The sequence below is a fragment of the Aythya ferina genome, assembly GCF_964211825.1.
Source record: "Aythya ferina genome assembly, chromosome: 19".
NCBI classification, from domain to species: domain Eukaryota; kingdom Metazoa; phylum Chordata; class Aves; order Anseriformes; family Anatidae; genus Aythya; species Aythya ferina.
In genome coordinates, this window is record NC_140309.1 from 4,812,964 (window position 1) to 4,832,210 (window position 19,247).

A 19,247-nucleotide genomic window follows, 5' to 3' on the forward strand; every position below is an offset into this window, starting at 1 on the left:
CAGTGTAGCGTTCATACTGCTGATTGTGTTTGCTTCTTTACTGAAAGAACACAACATAAGATTGCTCGATTGAGGAAGTGGATCATCCACCGGCTTATGAGCATCATTGAAAGTCCAGTGAAGAAAGAAGAGGACCTTGTCATGGACATTTCCAGGTGAGAACGATTTAAAGGCTTAATGCCACATGTGCTTGCAACAATTCTGGTTAGCCCTACAGCAGTATTCCAGCTGAGCAATTCCCATGGCACTGGGCAAATTGACATGGAAATATTCCGTAACATTAGTCATTTAGGAGACTGGGTTCTGTTTTTAAAATACATTCTGCAAACTTGCACAAACTCTTCTCATTTATACCCTTATGATCAACTTGGTCCTGTACATTTTCAGTAAATTTTAAATTCCTGCTTACCTAGGCTGTTTGAGGATGTCACTGGTATTTATCTTTCACTTTGAAAGCCTTGAAGGATATGACCCAGTCGTGACAGTCCGAGTATTGTATTGTGCGGCCTCAAGTGTTGACACTTTTGTGAAGTCATGAGCATCCTTCTCTCTTTTTACCCCACATACCTTGAGGAAAAGGTTTTAATGTAGATAGTGGTATTTTTCATGGCTTGGAGGTCCTTGAAAAAAATTTGGTAAATATGTAGTGTTGTGTTCTATTTAGTTTTGCACACATGGGTTGGTTTTGCTCTGTTATGACCAAACTGGCAGTTAATTTTTTTTCTCATTTTGTCTACTCTAGGTTTTGCTTCTTCCATGCTTTCTTTGAGACTAAGAAAAAGACTTCCCAAATACCGGAAACAAATGCCCTTTTATCAGAGCCCCTAGATGAACAGGCTCACTCACTGGCAGCAAACTACTTCTTTGGGTAAGGGTTTTGCTTGCATTTGCTTGGAAATTTCTCTTCTTTCCCGAGAATAAAATCACCCTGCAAATGGCACAGCAAGAGGTTTGGGCCTGTGAGCTGGAACTGGAGTGTTTCTGTTTGACTCTAGGACCAGGGAATGGCTTTTCTTAAGGAGATCCTAGACAGATTTCTTGAAAATCCTAAACATTTTTTTCAGTAAAAACGTTTTTGCATGGCAAACTTGTCGAGTATGTGCGTGATGATCAGGTAAATGTAGAGTTGAGCTCAGAATGCTTTTTCTCACATGTTTTCTGTTGTCTCTGTTGCAAGCTAGAAGAGAAAGGACTATAGAGAGGTTGAGGGGTTACACAGGTTGTTGTTGGCTTTCTGTCCGCTATGCATGAGACTAAAACAGACCTATAACAACAGACACTCTTAGGTACTTGCCAAGGCTGGTGCTGTAACCTCAGTAGAGGCAAAATAGATGGGACATAGAATGGGAAACAGCTGAGGACAAGAATAATAGACAGTGTATGGTGTCCTTGGGGGCACTGAGACAACGAGCTATACATCCCTGTGCTTGGATACATGTATGGGTTGAACCTATGCCCTGTGAATCTGGGCTGTGACCAGAATTCTGAGATGAGTGCTCTGCCTTGGGCATTGTTTAGGGGAGTATGGAGAAGGTCATCTTGTTACTCTGCTGATAACATGCTGACTGTTTTTCTTTGCAGGTTGCTTCAGACTTTAAACACTTTGAGCGTTTTGGGGGATACAGCAGAGGCTGCAGCCTTGAGGGAGAAGCACGTCCATGGTGTGACTGCCGATGGGAAGCTGTGGATCTTTCTCCTTGTTGAGTATGCCAACGAGCTGCTCTCCAGTGAGAAGTATGTCAAAGCTGTGAAGCCTTTTACCAAGGATCAGAGAGATGCCTGGGAGAGGTGAGAGACTCGGGAAGCTGGGTTCTGGGTTGCTGGGATGAGGAAGGTAAAAAAGCCCTAGTCTTAGTCTCAGGGCTGGTAAAAACTTTTGGCTGTATTCTTTTGTCCTCCTGTTGTTCTGGCTGCTGTAGCAGAACCATTTGAACCATTTCACAGGCAGTGGCAGTTTTGTTTCTTTCCTTTGAGTATCCTGCACCAGGCACTGGGTAGCAGGATGCCTTCCCATTTCTCATCACCCAATTCCTTTTTGTTCCACCAGTGTGTTAAGTGTGTGTAGGTGGCTGTGCCCTTCTCTATTTTCACTTCTAGTCTTTCTCCCAAGCATGTTAGCAACTCTGCTAAGCTTTTGTCCTAATAATGCCTGTTCTAACTTCCCAGTGACTGTTTCTGGTGCTCTTTTCTGAGCTTTATTTCCTATAAAAGTCTACTATGCCTTGGCTGTAGTATTAGGAATGTAGCCTGTGCCCAAGTGCAGAGGTTTTTTTAAGCCATACAGAGGTTGAGATGCTATTGTTGGGTTAATTTGTTGGGTATACTGTACATATGTCCAATATCTGTAAATAAAATGCTGAGTACAGAAGATGGTACTGAAGATTTGGTCATGATTTTAGTCTGATCATAGGAGAGGATTTGCTGTGGTAATTGTGAAAGACTCAAAAAGATTTCTTTCTTCAGAACACTTCAGTCTGTGAAGAACCTGCAGAAGAAGGAAAATAAAGCAGATAGTGCCAAAATCTTTGCTTTTCAGCAATTTCTGCTTTTAATGGCCATTCACCTTTTCAAGGTAAGATCTCTGAAGCATATTTGAATGGTGTAAAATATGTTGACAGCTGGGTATTCTGAACACCCAGCTGCAGATGTTTTTGTTCAGAGATCCAATCTTTCACAGCCTCTGGCTACTAAAAACGGGCAATTGGCAGCTTATAAACTCTGGTTCTTACACTGACTGTAGACATCAACTTACAGGGGCAAAGTTTGGTCTGAGCATTGTTTTTGCCCTTGATTTGCTGCTGAGTGGAGTAATTTCTACTTAGTTTCATATTTTCTTCTGCAAAGGGGTTTAGCAGCTGATTTTAATATCTGTACCTATTTAGTGAGATTCTTATATTGGGGATATATGACTTGTGCTGCTGTTGTTAGTGGGGAATTCACAGAGAGGGTGCTTACTGTCTGTATGTAATTGAACAGAACCCATCTGAGACAATGGATCTTCTGAGTGACCTTCTGAACTGCACGGAGAGGGCATTCAGCAAGGAACCTAAGAAGAAAAAGACCGGTGAGTCCTTTCTGCAGAAAGAAATGGGGTGGGATTGTTAATGCTCTGTCAAAGACAGAAATCGTGGTTCTGCATTAGTGAAGCACTCTGACTCCATCATTTCTGGCTTAATGCAGTTGTCCCCAGGAGAGTCTCCGTTGTTCTTTTCCCATGTCTTTCTAAATTTCTTGCCCGTTTGCCATCCACATCATTATCTGGTGGTGTTTCTGGGTGCCCCTTACAGAATAGGTGGGCTTCAGGGCTGGCTATGGTTCACTTGAGTAGCATCCAAGGGAGTTCAGTCCTGTTAAGTCCTTGTTCTGTGCTGCCTGAGAGCTTGCTGAATGCAGCCAGCAGGCCTGAAACTTGCTGCTTTCAGAGCTCAAGTTCTGGGCCATCTAAATGTGTCCTGTGTGTAGATACAGCCTGTTTGCTGCTTTAGCCTGCTCTCATTTTGGGCCTGTGGAGATAGGTTGGGACTTGAGCAGGAAAGAACCTGTCTTGTTCTTATGACTTCCTCTCTAACTACGGTCTTATTGTCTCCTTAAATCCCTATGTAAATCTGGAAAACAAAAGCTATAATTTTGGGTGACTTGGTTGTATGTAGATGAGGATTCCCAAACTTTCAGACTAATGGTCCTGAACTCTCAGACTGAGGGGCCACTCTTAAAACTCAGCACTTTTCATGGGCTACTGTGACTCCTGATTTCATTGGAAACACTATAAAAATCATGTGCTTTTGCTGTCTAACTGCTGATTGCTTTAATGTGGCCAAGTAGGTGTCCCATGACTTGAAGAACTGGTAATCTAACTAATGATTAAATGAACAATAAGTTTGTTACTTGGTGAGGCTTTGCAGTGGCCTAAAGACAATTTCAGGTGTGTTTCTCCCCATGGTTAGCAGCCTTTCCAATACAGCAACAGTCTTTACTTTCACACTCAATTATTTCTGGTCTGTGTTGTTGAATGAGTAGTTCAAATAGTATCTGCAAGGGCTGTCTTTTTTTTTTTTCCCTTTGTGAATTTATCTGCAGCCTCTTCTCACTGTGCCAGTGCAGTGGTTTTGCCCCTACCTGTCATTGTTTGTTTGTTCCTTTGCAGAGAACACAGAGCCAGGATGGGTTGAGGTGATTGTGGAAATCCTCCTCTCCCTCCTTGCCCAGCCCAGCCTGCTCATACGTCGGATCTCCAAGAGCGTGTTTGGACGCATTTGTCCTAATCTGACCAAGAAGGGCCTGCAGCTGATCTTGGATGTAAGTGAGACATTAGTAGGGCATTGTACCGTTTGCCTGTCTTGTCCCTAACAGATATAGAAGTGTGTCTCTATTTTGGGATTAAATAAAAGCCTCCTCAATTTAGAAGATGTCTGTCATAATGTGTGCTGCTGAATTATAAAAGCAGCTTGCAGACAGTTTCTTTGTGGGAGCCTGAGATGTGCTAGTTTTAGGCTGTATTCGTTAGTAGTTTTAGCCCAAGGAAATTCCTGGGACATTTTATATAGCTGTTAGGTTTTATATGTGAGTATCAATGGTAACTTTTTCTTTATTTCTAGAAAGGCTAAGTGTAGAGGTGCTAAAAATAACTGGCACTGAAAATCTGCATTGGTCACATCACTGAGTAAAGCAGTGTCTACTGAGAGGGTATTATAGATTGCAGGGATCAGCTGTCAAGTATATTATAGGATGAACCTAATACTTAATTTGTAACAAATGAAAATGTTTGATCTGTCTCCAACATCTTCAATTTTCTCCACAGTTTTTGTTACTTATAGAAAGAACTTAATGTATGAACAAACATGATATTACAAGCCAGAAAGTTGAATGCCCTTACTTACTACATCATCATCCAGCTCTCTGGCTGTGCTGAAATTCATGTCTGTTGTACACACAAAGGCACCAAAACAAAGTACGGAAAACAAGAAAAACAATTCCTATTTTCTGCAGGTTCTTGATCCATACCAAGATCAGGATGAAGAAAGTGCTGTTGTTGTGATGGAAGAATCAGACAAAAAGTCTGCTCAGGACACGGTAAGTGTTGGGCCATTGCCTGTGCCAAATACTTTGCAGACCTTTGCCATTTAAAAATAATGTTTCTGCTGATCTGTGGTAATAGATGTAACTGCATTTCTCTGTCTTGAATGAAATAGCTGTTGTTCTATTAGGATTTATTTTAAATGTGCAACACAGAAATGGTTTGCTGGAAGTACAAATTTATTAGTCTCTCGGGCTTGAAGGAAAACGCTGTTGTAGGTATGGCTGTCTGAATAGGTGAGGCTTCCTGAGAACAAACAACTGCATCCTGACCTTAGCACAGGCCTCTCGTTGGCAGGCACACATTGAATCATTGCTGCGATGCACAGTAACCTGAATTTGAGATCTCGGATTCTAAGAACTACAGAGATCCGAGTCACAAAGCATTACAGGCATTAGCAGAACGGAAAGTCAGATGGGGGCTGTTAATTCATTTCTTCCTTGGAATCTTCTCTTTAAAACTTGTTTAATGTGACAGAGAAGCCTGTATTACGCTCTGCTTTTAGCTCCTGTGAAGACCTGTTATCTCTGTTGTTAGTTGAGGTGTCCTTACCTCAATCTGAGGGCTGTAGACAAGATAACGGGGTGAGGGGAGACTTGAGCTTTTATTTCTGAAGTTACACACCTGGGAATCAGGAATGAAGTAGGGCTTGAAGAACGGATAGGTCAGGAGATGAACTTTTCTTCCTCAGGATGATGAAGAAAGTGAGGACTCCTCAGATGAAGATGACACTGAGGAAGAGAATGACAGCGGAGACGAGGAAAAAGATGAAGAAGTTGATGAAGATTTTCGCAGTCAGCTGATGAATGTTCTCAAAGCACAGAATGTATTGGTATGTTTTGAGTGTCTACTTTGATACCAGGAGGTTTGGGGCAGTGAAAGATTATTGAATCCCTGCATCTTATCTGAGCCTATGTGGTGATAACCCTGGCAATCATCTTTGTATGGCATTTGATGCAGGAGGTCAGGATCGTCAAAGAAAGCTCTGCCAATAAGTCACTTTTTCTTTTATTTATTGTTAGTGTGCCTTGAGTGCTATTGCTTGCCTAGTCTAGCCTGATAACTTGTTTTCCTGCCTGCAGTAAAGAAGATTGATGTGAACTAAAGCACTGAGATACTGCTATGTGGTGTCTGTGTTGGCTAGCCTGTGAGGAGGAGTGTGATCCCAGTGGGCCACTCTGGAGCCTCCTTGTAGCAGTGCTGGAGTGTGGCTTAATGATTCCTATAAAGTTTATGAACATAGCAGCATATTAACCACTTTATTGAAGGAAAAACAGCGCAGAGGGAGCTAGTGTCCAAACCCCAGGCCTCTTTCCTCTCCCAGTCCTCTAGCTCTAAGTGTTGGTACAGTGCAGCCAGGATTACCTAACAGGAAATACGAACTATGTTTCTCAGTGGTCTAAGCATCTGTTTTCCTTCTCCATGTTGCTGTTCTGGGTCCGGAGGTAGCAACATCCCCACTGTGAATTTGCCCTGAAGTGGCCATGGTTCTCCTCTCCCTGCAGAGTCAGGGCAGTCCCAGGCAGGGGAGGGCTGGGAGCTGTTTTTGAAGTCCATGGAGTGACATGTGGCTTTTGCATTCTGAAAAACAAAAGGGAGAAGATGAGAGTGATGAAGATCTGGATGATGAGGCTATGATGGCCCTGGACAAGAACATCTCGGCCCTCTTTGCGGAGCAGCAGAAACGGATCCAGGCAAAGAAGGATGAGAGAGACAGGATTCGGAAAGAGAAGATCCTGCGGAGAGATTTCAAGATCAAGGTATGAGATCTGTGTCTGATGCAAAGAGCTTTGGTGAACTAGCGTGCTGGCTGTAGCCTACTGCAAGCCACGAGCTACTTAACGTTAGTTATGATGTGCCTTAGTGTGAACAAACACACAAAATCTCTCCTGTAACCTTGCAGCCTAAGCTTTTCTTGTCTTGTTAGGCTCATTAACTCCGGCGGGTTGTGGTTAACACCCCCTGGTTATTTGTGTCTGTAATACTGACCTGAGGCCACCTGGTGTCAGCATGGGCTGTCCAGGGTGTTGGGGCATCCAGGGACAGCTGCAGCTGCTCACGCATCCAAATGTCTGGTGTCAGGGTAGCTAGGAGGAAGGCTGATTAGTGTAGTGACCATTGGCTTCACTGCAGTTTTATTTCAATGCTGGGCAATAAGAGGATGATTTTATGGTAATGCGGTGTCTGCAGGTCAAAGGGGACTTGTGGGGGTAAGAGCTATCCGTCAGTGGAGTTAACAGGGATCTGTGCCAAGTTGCAGTGGCTGCAGGTCTGGCTGGGTGTCAGTGACACTGCTTTTTTAAATGATGTCACTGCAAAAAATAGGCTGAAGTCAACCAGCAGCTTTTAATCTTCAGTTTCAAACTTCAAATCTCTATGGTCTCATGCTGTGGCATTACAGGTGATAGCAGAAGGTACACTGATCTCAGCTGCAAGTACAGTTTTCTTCAAACCCCTTCCCTGTACCTTGCTCTGTTCTGAAGGAGCTGTGCTGGGTAGATCCATCATGTTTCCCTGTCTGCATTAGTTCTCAGCTCAGTAACTTTACGTTTGCAGGTGCTGGATCTGATTGAAGTGTTCCTCAGTAAGCAACCAGAGAACCCCCTGGTGTTTGACATCATCGAGCCTCTGCTTCAGGTGATAGAACAGTGCATGAGCTCAGACTCGGACAAGCAGGAGGTTGATTTCCTGCAGAAAACAGCTCTTATCTTCACGTAAGTGTCCGTAATCCTCCAGCTAATTGGTGAGGGCTTTTGATAGGCACCAGTAGTGTTGACTGAATCCTAGAAATGAGTCTTTTTAACACTGGAGTCAATAGCTGTGCTTATAGATGATGGAGAATTAGATTACTGCACATACACACATAGACAGTGCTTAGCTATAACCTGCAGGATAGCAATCAGGATCTGGGTTTTCTAGTCTAAGGGACTTAAAGAGTCAAGTGTCAGACCTACAGAACAAACAGTTGGTGCTGCAGGCACAGTACCACATTGCTGAATATCTCCATGGGCCTCTGACCTCTGAGTCAGACTTCGTGACAACTGCCCACACTTACAGAGTTCCTGTTGTGGCTGGAATAAAACTCACAACAAATTATTATTAAGACAGGCAAAGTGCAAATTCTCGCTGCTCATTGCCACAAATAAAGCAGGATACAAGCTAGATGGAGGCATAATGCACGGTGTGTGGTGTGGCCTCTGTGCACCACTCCCTGCCATCCTCAGCACTGCTCTGAGGTGCTTTCAGTGCTGCTTTCTACCTGCTGCTAAGAAGCAGTTCTGCAGTAGCAGAGTTTGAGGCAGCCAGCTTCACTTTGTGGGAGCTTTGGAGGAGAGTTGACTTTGCCACCTGAGTAAGTTGCTTGAGGTGAAGAGCAGTTGTTGCCCCAGCAAAGACTGCTTCTTTTGCTGCCCAGAGCTAGCACCGTGTCTGTGTATGTGTTGCACTAAGCCCAGTGATAAGGGTTCATAGTTGTGTTCTCCAGAGCTCTTTCTGTTGGTAATGGCTTTGAGTTTGTTCTCAATGCTCTTTCAGGAACTCACTGTGCCGAGCTAAGCAGTACTGCAAGAAAGTGGAAGCCCTGCAAGATGATTTGCATGCCTTTGTGGAGAGGCTTGTGAAAAAAGCCTGCAAGCACACTGATTCCTCAGTGGCTCTCTATTATTTCAGGTAAGTGTTAAGAAGGAGCTTCTCTAGTCAGTGCTGCGGGCAGGGTTGTGACTGTGGCTGGTCTGTAAGCAGGCATAATGTTGCTGGTTAAACAGTTCACAAAAGTGAGAGGCTCCATGAAGGCTGGCTGCCTGTGTCTGTTTACATGAGGACTAGTTTACATGAGGACACATCCTGACAGTGTGAAGCATTTTGAAACAGAGATGTCCGTTTTTTGGTGATGATCTTCTAGGGGCTCTGTGATACAGCAGTTGTCTCATACAGCTTTGCTAATAGTGATGGAAAATGCTCCCAGGAGGCTTCATCAGAGAGTAATGAATTGTGTGTGATTCAGTGCAGGGATGAGTGTAATTTATGGTCCATCTGCAATGATCATTCTGTAAATCCTGGGGTTTCCTGTCTCCGTGGTGGCTCAGTGCAAACAGCAGTGACTGTGGCTCTTGTCTGTACAAGTGTTCATTCCTTTGCCACTGCCTACAGGTGAATTAGGATAAGCCACATGTGAATCTACTAGGAAACGTGTAATCTTGCTGTTCCCTGATACAAACAGAAGTGCCATTTACCGGCAGGCTCTCTTGTGGCTTGCAGGCAGATTCAGGGAGACTTTCAGACTCCATCTGGGATTTCTCAAGATAATTTTATTTAGTGGGCACATGCTGCATGGTCAACCCAGTGCCGTTGGGCAGTGCTGGCCCTGCAGCACCCCTAGCCCATGGTTGCGCAGGACCCATGGCAATTCCTGGCAGTGCAGGGCTGGCTCCGTGTGCCACACGGCTCCCTGACACCTTCTGGCAGTGCCAGTGGAGCTGCTGTGTGCATGTTCAGTTAAGATGACACTTCTCAAAAGTAGCAGGCTGTCTGCAGGCTCTCTCAGGTGATTTACTTGAGTTCTGCAGGCACGCAGCAGCCCAGGCTGGGAGGGCTGCAGCACTGGCTGGGCTCTGCAGGCTCTCAAATCGTGGGCAAATGCAGGAATTCTGAAACTGTGCTAGTCAAAACTGGTAGCAAGTGCTTGAGGAAATGAGGCTGGTAGTGAAGATGTGTGTGACTGCAGTGACAGCCAGTGAAAGGATGCAGCCTCCTGAGATTTGTCTTTAAATCTGCAAGAGTGGGTTAGGTTGCAGAAAGGGACCCTCTCAGGCTCTTTAACCTCTCTCGGGAGGGAACAGGCTGCCCGCATCCCCTGGCCTCTGCCCTCAGGTGGATTTGCAGCGGTACTGTGGTAACTGCTCTGTTCTCCCCCTTTTTGTTTCTTAGTGCCTCCTTGTACCTGCTCAAAGTGTTGAAAGGCAGTGTGTCTGACAAGTCTCCAGCTCCTGTCTCTGCGCCAAAGAAGCAGAAGAACGCCATCCCACAGGCTTGTCAGGTAAGACAGCAGGCTGCTGTCACAGCAGTGTTTTTGCCAGTGAACTTGCATTACCCTGTTCTGCTGAGTGGGCATTGCCTATCCCATCTCCCTGTTTCCTCTGTCTGCGGATAGCCATCTCCATGATTTCTTTTCCATGCCATAAACTGTCGCATTCCCCTTCCCTTCTGCCTCACCCTCGGTGTTTGCAGTGCCTGCTTGCCCATAGCCAGCAGGGGCTGCTGGTACACAGCAGATCCAGGTTACTTTATCCTCATGTGTATTTGCGCTGCCCTCCTGACTTATTTGCTGTTCTTTGCATTAAGCTCTTTGCAGTCTGTGTGTTTTCTGGGAGGGCGCTGAGGAGCAGGGGTACACGGGGCAGTGGTGGATGAGGGTGAACTCCTCTCTGAGTTTTGGACTGAGTAATCTCAGAGTGAAGAGAGAGAGGAGCAGCCCTGATCTCAGTGGCAGCTGTTTGCATGGAGGGTCTTCATCTGGTTCTGCTTTGTGAGCGTATCACCTGGGGAGCCTTGCTGTATTTCCCTGTCACCTGCTGTCTCTGCTGAATTCACAGCTCTCTGAATTTGGTGCCCCTGTGTGTTGGGCAGCTCGGTGCAGTCCCTTCCACTAGAAACCAGGGAGCAGGGTTTCTCCAGCTAGGCTGTACTTGCCTCTGAACCTCTTAAACTATGTGCAGGGCTTAGTGCCTTAATCCTGCTGACATTTCAAGGGGGAGGAAAATAAACAGGGCTTCCTCGTGACCGAGGAGGGCCTGGAAATTACAAACACTGAGATATTATTAGCAGCTGAAAAGATAGTGAGTGTTTTTAAGGCTTAGCGAGAGACCAGGAGTGCTAATCCAAGCAGCTCTTGTTCTGTGCTGGGCCTTCCTGGAAAGAGAAACAAAGGAGGAGATGTTTGGAGAATATAAACACCACGCGTGTTGGGTGAGACGTGCTGCATCCTTCTGCAGCTTCAGAGCAAAGGCTGTTATTGTGGGAACGGGGCTCTGGTCTGAGACCACAGCCGGCAGCTGAAGGGAGTTGGTGGTTTTCGGGAAGCGACACAGTCCAGTTTGGGTGCTGCTGCTGGTGCTGTGTTGAGTCTTAAAAGGTTTTGTAGGAGGGAACCAGAGACAAATGAGGTTTGTTTCCAGTGAGCAGTTCTTTGTGAGCGTGTTCTGGAGCTTTTCAGTAAGCCACAAGATGAAACTAGAACAGACCCAAATTTATAGAAAAACCTGTCACTACAGAGTATTTTTTTTTTTGTAGTAAACATTTGCGTAGGAAGGGATCAATTTTTTCCCCTACAGGTAGGTACATCAAGTAAGTGCTAAGCATAGGCACTTAAGACCCTCACATCTTCAGTCTAGCTTGTGCTCAGTTGCAGTAGCAGTAGGAGTTTGACCTGAGAACAGGGCACAGCATTAACATGGCTTTAATTTGTTGTATGGCTGTGGAAAAATTCCTTGGGCAGAAGCTTGCAAAACACCCATCTGCTGTTGTGAAGATCCCAGCTTTGGTCACCTGGGCCTTAATTCTTCCTGCTCTAGAGAGCTGTGTTTCCCTGGCAAGATGAGTGCAGTCAGGAAGGTCAGGATGTGGTGCTGCACCCTTTGTTCAGCCCTGTGCTGTTCAGATCCACATGGCCTCTGCAGGTCTCAGTTGTGTGTTTGGGTTTCTTGTTCCCCACCAGAGGGGGATATTAGAGCATTTACACATCTCTGGGACTGCTGGGTCCCTGATCAGCATGAGGGCTTCTCTGCAGCGCTTCACTAACACGATCGTTCTGCTATGGGAACTTAGGAGAGCACATTTGGGACCTGCTTTGTTGTTTTGTCTTGGTTCTATGTGCTAGCTCATATGCCTGTATCATATAAACTACCCAAGAATATCTAGCTACTGGAAAAATCTGTGCACTGGTAGAAATAAATTGCTTCATTTAGCAATGATTGATTCTTGTGTTTTAGGGGAAATTTTTTTCTTTTGCTTTTTCCCCATAGGTTTTGAGCACTGGCTGCTTGGATGTGGAGAGAGTGACTGCAGTGTACCAGGAGGCACTGACGCAGTTCCTGACTAAACGCAACAGCGCCCTTACCAGCTCCATGTTTCTCGATCTCTTCACCCGCTTCCCAGTAAGTGTTGCTGCCTGGCTGCTGGTGGCTCCAAAACACAGCTGTAAGCCTGCTGAAAGTAGGGAGAGAAACTTTCCCTTTTTTTTTTGTGGGCTTTTAAAACTGCTGCATGGTTTCCTCAGATTTTCACCTTCTTAAACTCGTAACACTGCATGTTTTGATAGCAGTGCTGCAGAAGGCGAGGATCTCCTTTGTGGTTTGGATTGGGATAGAGCATGGAGAATGTAGATGGATAGAGGGCTGCTCTGTAAAGGATGCCCTAAGAAGCTCTAATTCCTTACCAGTATTTGAGATAACGTGGATGAACAATGCTTGCACAAAGGCAGGAGGGGCCAGGTTGTTTAAACAGCTAATGCAGCTTCTGGTCAACTTCGCTCTGACTGCATGCTCCGCTTCTCATTTTTTTTTCCAAGAAGGCTGTAGGATGTAGAATCTAATTGGAGTCCAATCTGCAAACTGGATCTTCAGACAGTGTCAGTGTCCACAATCTTTGAGGCATTTCCTGCAGACTTCACCCATGCTTAGAGCTGCTCTCCACTATAAGGACAGCCAGTTTTTATGAAACCATCCGTGGGTCTGGATGCCATAAGGTTCTTCAGCAATTTTTACGTCAGAGGAAGAGATAGAGACAGCAGCCAGAAACCCTTTCTCAAGGATCTTCAACTTTTTAGAACTGATGTCTGAAGGGAGGGTGGGAGGAGACACAGGTTTGTGTAACAGGGGAAGACGCTCCATACTTCCAGAGAAGGAGGGAATCCATTAAGGAAAAAGCTCTTTTGCATACCACATTTCTTAGGACACCATCCCATGGCACCACCTATGTGAGACAGTGAAATGAGGGGAAGAGGAGAGTTACGTGCTGTGCACTTGGAGAGCAAGCTTAAAAAGATCTGCAGGTTTCTTTTAGAGCCTGTGGATTCCAAATGACTGTTCCTTGCAGAAATGCCTTTTTAAGTCTTTAAGCTCATCCCTTTTATAAAACAAAAGTAGTGATTTATGTAGCTGCTGGCCTTTCTAAAGCTGGGTTTTACCCACTTGCTAGAGCTGTCTGTTCCTTTAGTGGTCTTCCTACCTCCCAAAAGAAGCCATTTTAGGTGGTGTGGTTGAAATAACCATCTACACAAGACCTCAGTGAACTTTGCAGCAAATTGCTATCCATGTTTTGTTAGGGCCAGACCTCTGAGTGCCTGATAGACAGCACGGGAGGTCTGCCAGTTAGGTGTTTGCAATCCACCTGCTTTCTCATTTCTTGTGCCTGGATTCTTTCTCCCCATAAAGTTGGCAGGATTTTGTATAGAAGCCTAGAAATTGTTGGATTATGCCAGAAAAGAGATTCAGCAGTCTTTGCTGACAGTAACCCCTACTCTGGAAATGTTGTTTCGATGAAGAATTGTTGCAGGGTGCAACTTTAAGATAACCTCTCTACAGAGGCTTTCCTATTGGGAGTTAGTTCTGGTCCCTGTTGCTCATGGGATCAGACCTGTCCCCAAGCTCTGATACTTTAACTCAGCATGTTCTCCTCTGCTCTGGGACTGTTCCTGTGCATGAAGTGAACTGCCTCCATAAAGTGCCAGGCAGATACAGGCTTAAATCAAGAAGCAGGCAGAACACAGGAGGTGAAATCTTTGCCAGATTTTTCCAAGCTCTGAGTTTTGCTGCTGATTTTGTTGTGACCAAGATTTCACCCAGGCTGGTGTGAGCGAAGCTGCTAATTTTCAAATAAGCTGTTGCTGGTCTCTGGACACTTTCCTTGCAGCATTTTCTTCTTGCTCAAAAAGCTGTGTAAAATATAGACCATTTTGCGTGAAAAACAAACCTTTCTGTCAGCAAACCACTAATAAGAGACCGGGTCTTTCTTTGTTACAGATCATGTGTAAGCCATTAGTAGACACTCTCGTCAAGTCTATCACAGCGGGAGCCAGGCAACATCAGCAGGTAAGAAAGAAAGCAAACAAACAAGGCTGTATTAAACAGTCAATCAGCAAAGTCGCTTAATCACGGCAGTTCTGATGACGCTTAATATGCTTATTGCTGCCTTTAGGGCTGCCCAATTTTGAGAATTGGGCTTCCTGGGGGGAGAGCTTTTGCAAATACTGCCTTGCTACTTGAGGTGTGTGACTAAAGTTGTGGAAACAGCTTATGTATTCACAGTCATGGAGGCTCTTTGGTAGCATCTCCTTTAAAAACTGCCTGCAGCTTCCAGGGCTGAAGCCTGATTGCTGTAATGTTGCCTTCAGTCACTTATTCCTTGATTACTTTCTTGTTGGTAAGATGTTCCTCTGTGTTAATGCAGCATGTCGTAATCCTTGCCTCCGAACACTAGCCCCAAGTTAGCTTCTTGAGTCTTCCTCCGTGCCTTGCCAGCTGCCCTGCATTTCCTAGGCCACGTGCTTCTGTGTCTAGTTTGAAACCACCTGTGCTATAGATCTGATTTTTGATGGTTGATTGCATGTGCCTGACTAACACGAAATTAGTGGAGCCTTATCAATAAAACGTTGCAGGGTGACTGCACAGCTCACTGTTGCATGACCAGGGAATGATTCCTGTCTGGATTTTCACTGCGCTGCAGTGGGGGTGTCTTCCACACAGTTAATAACCAAAACCCCTTTAGGCCAGTAGCATTGTGTCTCAAACTTTCCCACCCCCTAGCTGTAATGTGCATTTGTCCCTTGCAGAAGTGCATCCTAGATCGACCTTTCTGTTTCATAAATAGCTGTTTTATTGTTTCTGATCACTGGAAGGAAAGCGGAGGGATCTAGGTGTGAGTTTCCTTTAGGGCTGCTTTACATTGTCTGTGAAAATTGAATTTCAGGCTGTTTTACCTAATAGGAATGGCTGTGATTTAAACAAAACAACAACAACAACAAAAAAAAGGAAAAAAAAAAAAAAGAAAAAAAAAAAGAGAGAAAATTAAGCTATGAGTAATCTCAGTGGGTAGGAATAAGGATGTGTTACACAAATGACAAACAAATTAATTATAAGGTATGTACTTGATCCTATCCTCAAGAGACCAGAACAATATCCCAAGCAGACAACTTCATTTACGTGGGTATCTTCACTTCCCTACAGGGAACAGCATTGTCCTTTTTTCAGAGCTTCCATGGTTATCTGCACAAGCTTTGTTTCCAGAGCCAGTTTATCTGTGGGTGGGAGGGGAAGGGGAGGACGTGCAGCGTGCTGTGTGTGGGAGTGTGGATGGAGAACGTGGATGTGCTGCTGTTTAAACAAAGGCAATGTGGAGAATAAGCTATGTAAAGCTTTTGGAGTTGCAGCTTTACTTTTCTGCAAACTGTTTCCTTTTCAGGAATTCTGGCTTCCCCTCATCAAATGTCCGATTTGACAGGTTTTCAGATAAAATATTTCCACTGATTCTTAATACATGTTTTCAATTCTCAGTGCTTTGGTGGTGTCCGATGGGGACAAAGCCAGATGAGTGCACGTGGCAAAGTGATGTCAGGAGCAAAGCAGGGGCATAACTTCCCTGGAGCCTCCGCAGCCTCTGGGGGGGTGAGGCGGAGGGGCTCAGCTACCAAAAGGGCTGTCCCATCTCAGAGTCTTAAATAAGACACCCAATGGCTCCTGACAGCCTGACTTTGACAAGCCCCAGTGCTCCAAAGGTAAGGGGGGTAGTTTTCCATCTTCAGCCTCTGAATATTGACCTCTGAGCATTGCACTAACACAGTGCCAGAGATATGAGGCATAATTCCCTTTCTAACGCTCCTGTTATTAGTGCTGATCGTTCTGGCTGTGCTTGCTCTATCTGTATGAACAGCTAATCCCACTGTGGGTTTGACTTCTTAGCTCTGCAAATCCCCTTGGCAGGAAGTCCTCAGGGCTGGGCTGGGTTGGGACTTGTGCTCTGCATGGGGAGGTGGAGGTAACGAACCCTGGTTCATTAGGAAGGTGGGTTGGTAATGAGCCCTGGTTCATTAGGAAGGTGGGTTGGTAATGAACCCCTGGGCTCTGGCCCAGCAGGGCTGCTGCCCACACTCGCCTGGCCTGGGGGAGGCCCTTCCCACATGGGTAGCAGCTTTCAGGTTGGGTTTGTAGGTAGCTTTGAGCAAAAGTAAAGGTGGTTCTTGGGGTGGATGGGATGGAGGGCATCCCTTCCCCTCACTCTGAAAAATGGGGAGTCTGTGACAGCAGAATGGGGCCAGAGGGCTTTTCTGTCCCTCCTCTCAGCCACATCAGCCCCTGAGTTTTTTAAGGGGCTTAAAAGTGCTGTGGTGGCTGGCAGGCATGTCCAGCTCTTACTGCAGGGGCCTCTGCTCTTGTTGGGGCTTGTAGTGTCAAGTAAAACGTGATCCCTGAGTGGTGGTCCTGGCCTGGTAGAGGTGATTTCCTCAGCAAGCTGTACAGTGTGTGGCAAGGCCTGGACCACCGGGCTCTTCTCTAGAAACAGCAAATCCAACCTGTAGGTGCAATGTTGTTCCCTGTGCCCTCTGTTGTGGGCTGCTGTGGCTCTGCTGAGCTCAGCCGCTGGGCTGCTGTAGCAGAGAGGTTCCTCTAGGAGATGCTGGAGCCGTTCACATGGTGCTCAGCTGGTGCTGGCCTGGGGAGGAGCAGCGTGGCCTCTGCAGCCCCAGCCAGTTGTCCTGACCCTGGGGACCCCGCTGCCTGCCTGCTGCCCTGGTATTTGTGCTGTCAAACATTGGAAGATCATTGTGAAAATGCTTTGAGTAAAAACTTACCTCTCCCCTTTCTACATCCCTTTTTTTTTTTCCCCTTGTGCTGTGTGAATTTTAAGTTCGGGCAATTTGCTGGTCGTGTTCAGGGCTGGATGAAACTGGTGACTTGGGCAACCGGCTCTTGGCTTTGCTGCAGCCTTTCTGTGCATCCTGTCTCCCTCAGGTGCTCACCTCTAAAACCCGGAGAACATTGAACCTTTTTTCGTAGCCTTGTGTCCATTAGGATTGAGGTGCTTGTAGCCATCCGATAGTGTGGCTTTGGTCTGGGTGACTGCTGAAGAGACAGCTCCCTTGGAGATATCCAAAGGCAGGTGTATCAATTGCAAAGCGTAAAAATGAAGCTTTAAAAGAAACATTTTAGATTGTGTGACTTAAATCATCATCTTTTTTTCTTTTGTTGCTGTTCCTACGTGCCTAAAGCAGCAGGAAGGTTTTTCACCTCCACAGCGAAGTAATTTGTAAGATGAAACAGAGCACTCAGAGGGCTGAGAGCTCTGAGGGCAGTTTTAAACCTTGCTCTCAGGGGCTGGGTAAGCAGACTGAGCAGTGAGCTCAGCCCGTGTAACGAGTTTTAAACTGGAACAGTGAATTTTGAGACTGAGCTTGAAACTGCAGCTCGTACCTGTAGCCAAGCTCTGATCCTGTGGGGTTACTCCCAGAGCAGGGCTGCCTGCAGGAGACACTCACATAGCAAATGCCCTGGAAAAGAAAAGAGCTGGAGACATCGGGGTCACTTGTGGGTGGGAGAAGGAAGGGCAGTGGGTGCTTGACCTGGGAAGGAGGATTTCGTCCCACCCTGAATTCCCCTGGTCGCTGTTTGAACCCATACGTCAGAAAGACACAAGAAGGAAACGTGTGACAGCGGATCTGCAAAATCAGCTGGTTTCAGGCAGTTCATGCATCTGGGCCAGGCCTCACCTTTTGTGAGACCACACCGACTGCAGGACACGACAGATCGTATTCTGCCAGCTCAGTGCACGGGCTCTGGGAGCTGGGGCTCTGAACGCTCAGTGTTATGGGTTGCCTGGCTTATTTATCCAGAATTCTGCATATCTTTAAGTGTGGAGCTAAAGAAGAAAGACTGCTGTCCCAAAGGTGCCTGTGTGCAAGCTAAAATGCTTCAGGCTTTAGAAAAATGAACGCACTGATGTTTGGATGTCTTTCATTTACTTAACTGAGCGATCTTGTGGGTTTTGCTGTGTTTTTCTTTTTTTTTCCTTTTAACACTACAATAGCAGCCAGGATCTTTTTCCTGAAGTTGTGTCGATGTTTGTTTTCCCGTGGTTAAGTGAAACCAACATGTAACTTAGAAAGCTGCACTGTTTTCTTAGAATAAGGCTGCACATCCATGGTGTGTTCATGCACTGTTGTCTACTGTAGGAAAAAGTGACTAGAAATTGTATGAAATCACTAGAGCGTAAGCAGTTACTGTGAAGCTTTTCAAGAGGATCTTGAGCATGTGAAAAGAATGCTTCAAGTTAAAGTAATGAAGAAAGAAAATTATAACATTTTTGGCTAGCCTAGTCCAGCCTAGTCCAGCTTGTTGGATTCAGTTCTACAGACAGAGGTGTTGAAAATCGGTCACACTAATTACGTATGGCCTTATACTTGGGTAGCAGAGATGCCTTCAGTGGCAGGACAATGGTACCGGTGTACACATCACAGTCTTTTTGTACGTGTAAGAAGGTTGATAGCTTTCTCTTACTCAAGTGTAAGCATCATCTGGTTAAAGTGTAGCTCACATTTCTAGAATCCCTGACCTGTAAGCATACCTGCGTATACACATGCCCTCTGTGTAACTTGGACACGAATGACAGCTGAGATATATTCTACATGATAAGACCAGGGTGGGAAAATGACAAATCATCAAAAGTTGAGCTCATGTGATACACCTTTGCGTTGATCTGGTGCTAATAACTTCACCGAGCTTCTGGCACAGGTGATCTGTTGGCAGTGCAGAGCATTACAATTAGCCAAGCAAAACGAGTGTGGTGCTACAAGGCGGGGGAGGCTTGTGCTGCTCTGTTGGCTAAGGATGCTGCTGTCTGATGTCTTCCACAAGCACTGAACATGTTCTCTCCAATTCTGTTTGGGGAAAAAAAAGTGCGTGTGATCTTTTTCTTACTTCCTCCTTTCTTAATTTCTCTTTTTTTTTTTTTCTTGTTACTGCAATTGTTTCCAGAAGACCTTGACCTTCAGATTGCTTCCTTGTGCCTTGTTTCAGCGGGCGCAGTGTTGCTTTTTCGATATGCACAAAAGGCTTGTGTTTTTGGCTTGTGCTGATGGAGCGTGAACCAGAAATTGAGAAGTGTTTATTTTAATGATTGGTGCATG

General features: G+C 45.6%; 1 protein-coding gene across 1 annotated transcript in view; it reads left to right on the top strand.

The window, feature by feature from the left end:
* The window catches only part of MYBBP1A (MYB binding protein 1a), a 59,712-nt gene that overhangs the window by 8,469 nt on the left and 31,996 nt on the right, over positions 1-19,247 (top strand). The window contains exons 10-23 of the mRNA XM_084493578.1: positions 48-155; positions 743-868; positions 1,582-1,788; positions 2,464-2,572; positions 2,977-3,064; positions 4,145-4,296; positions 4,987-5,070; positions 5,766-5,906; positions 6,670-6,834; positions 7,631-7,788; positions 8,609-8,743; positions 10,001-10,109; positions 12,094-12,225; positions 14,092-14,160. Coding sequence (XP_084349704.1) covers positions 48-155; positions 743-868; positions 1,582-1,788; positions 2,464-2,572; positions 2,977-3,064; positions 4,145-4,296; positions 4,987-5,070; positions 5,766-5,906; positions 6,670-6,834; positions 7,631-7,788; positions 8,609-8,743; positions 10,001-10,109; positions 12,094-12,225; positions 14,092-14,160 — 1,783 coding nt within the window. The remainder of the gene's footprint in view (positions 1-47; positions 156-742; positions 869-1,581; positions 1,789-2,463; positions 2,573-2,976; positions 3,065-4,144; positions 4,297-4,986; positions 5,071-5,765; positions 5,907-6,669; positions 6,835-7,630; positions 7,789-8,608; positions 8,744-10,000; positions 10,110-12,093; positions 12,226-14,091; positions 14,161-19,247) is intronic.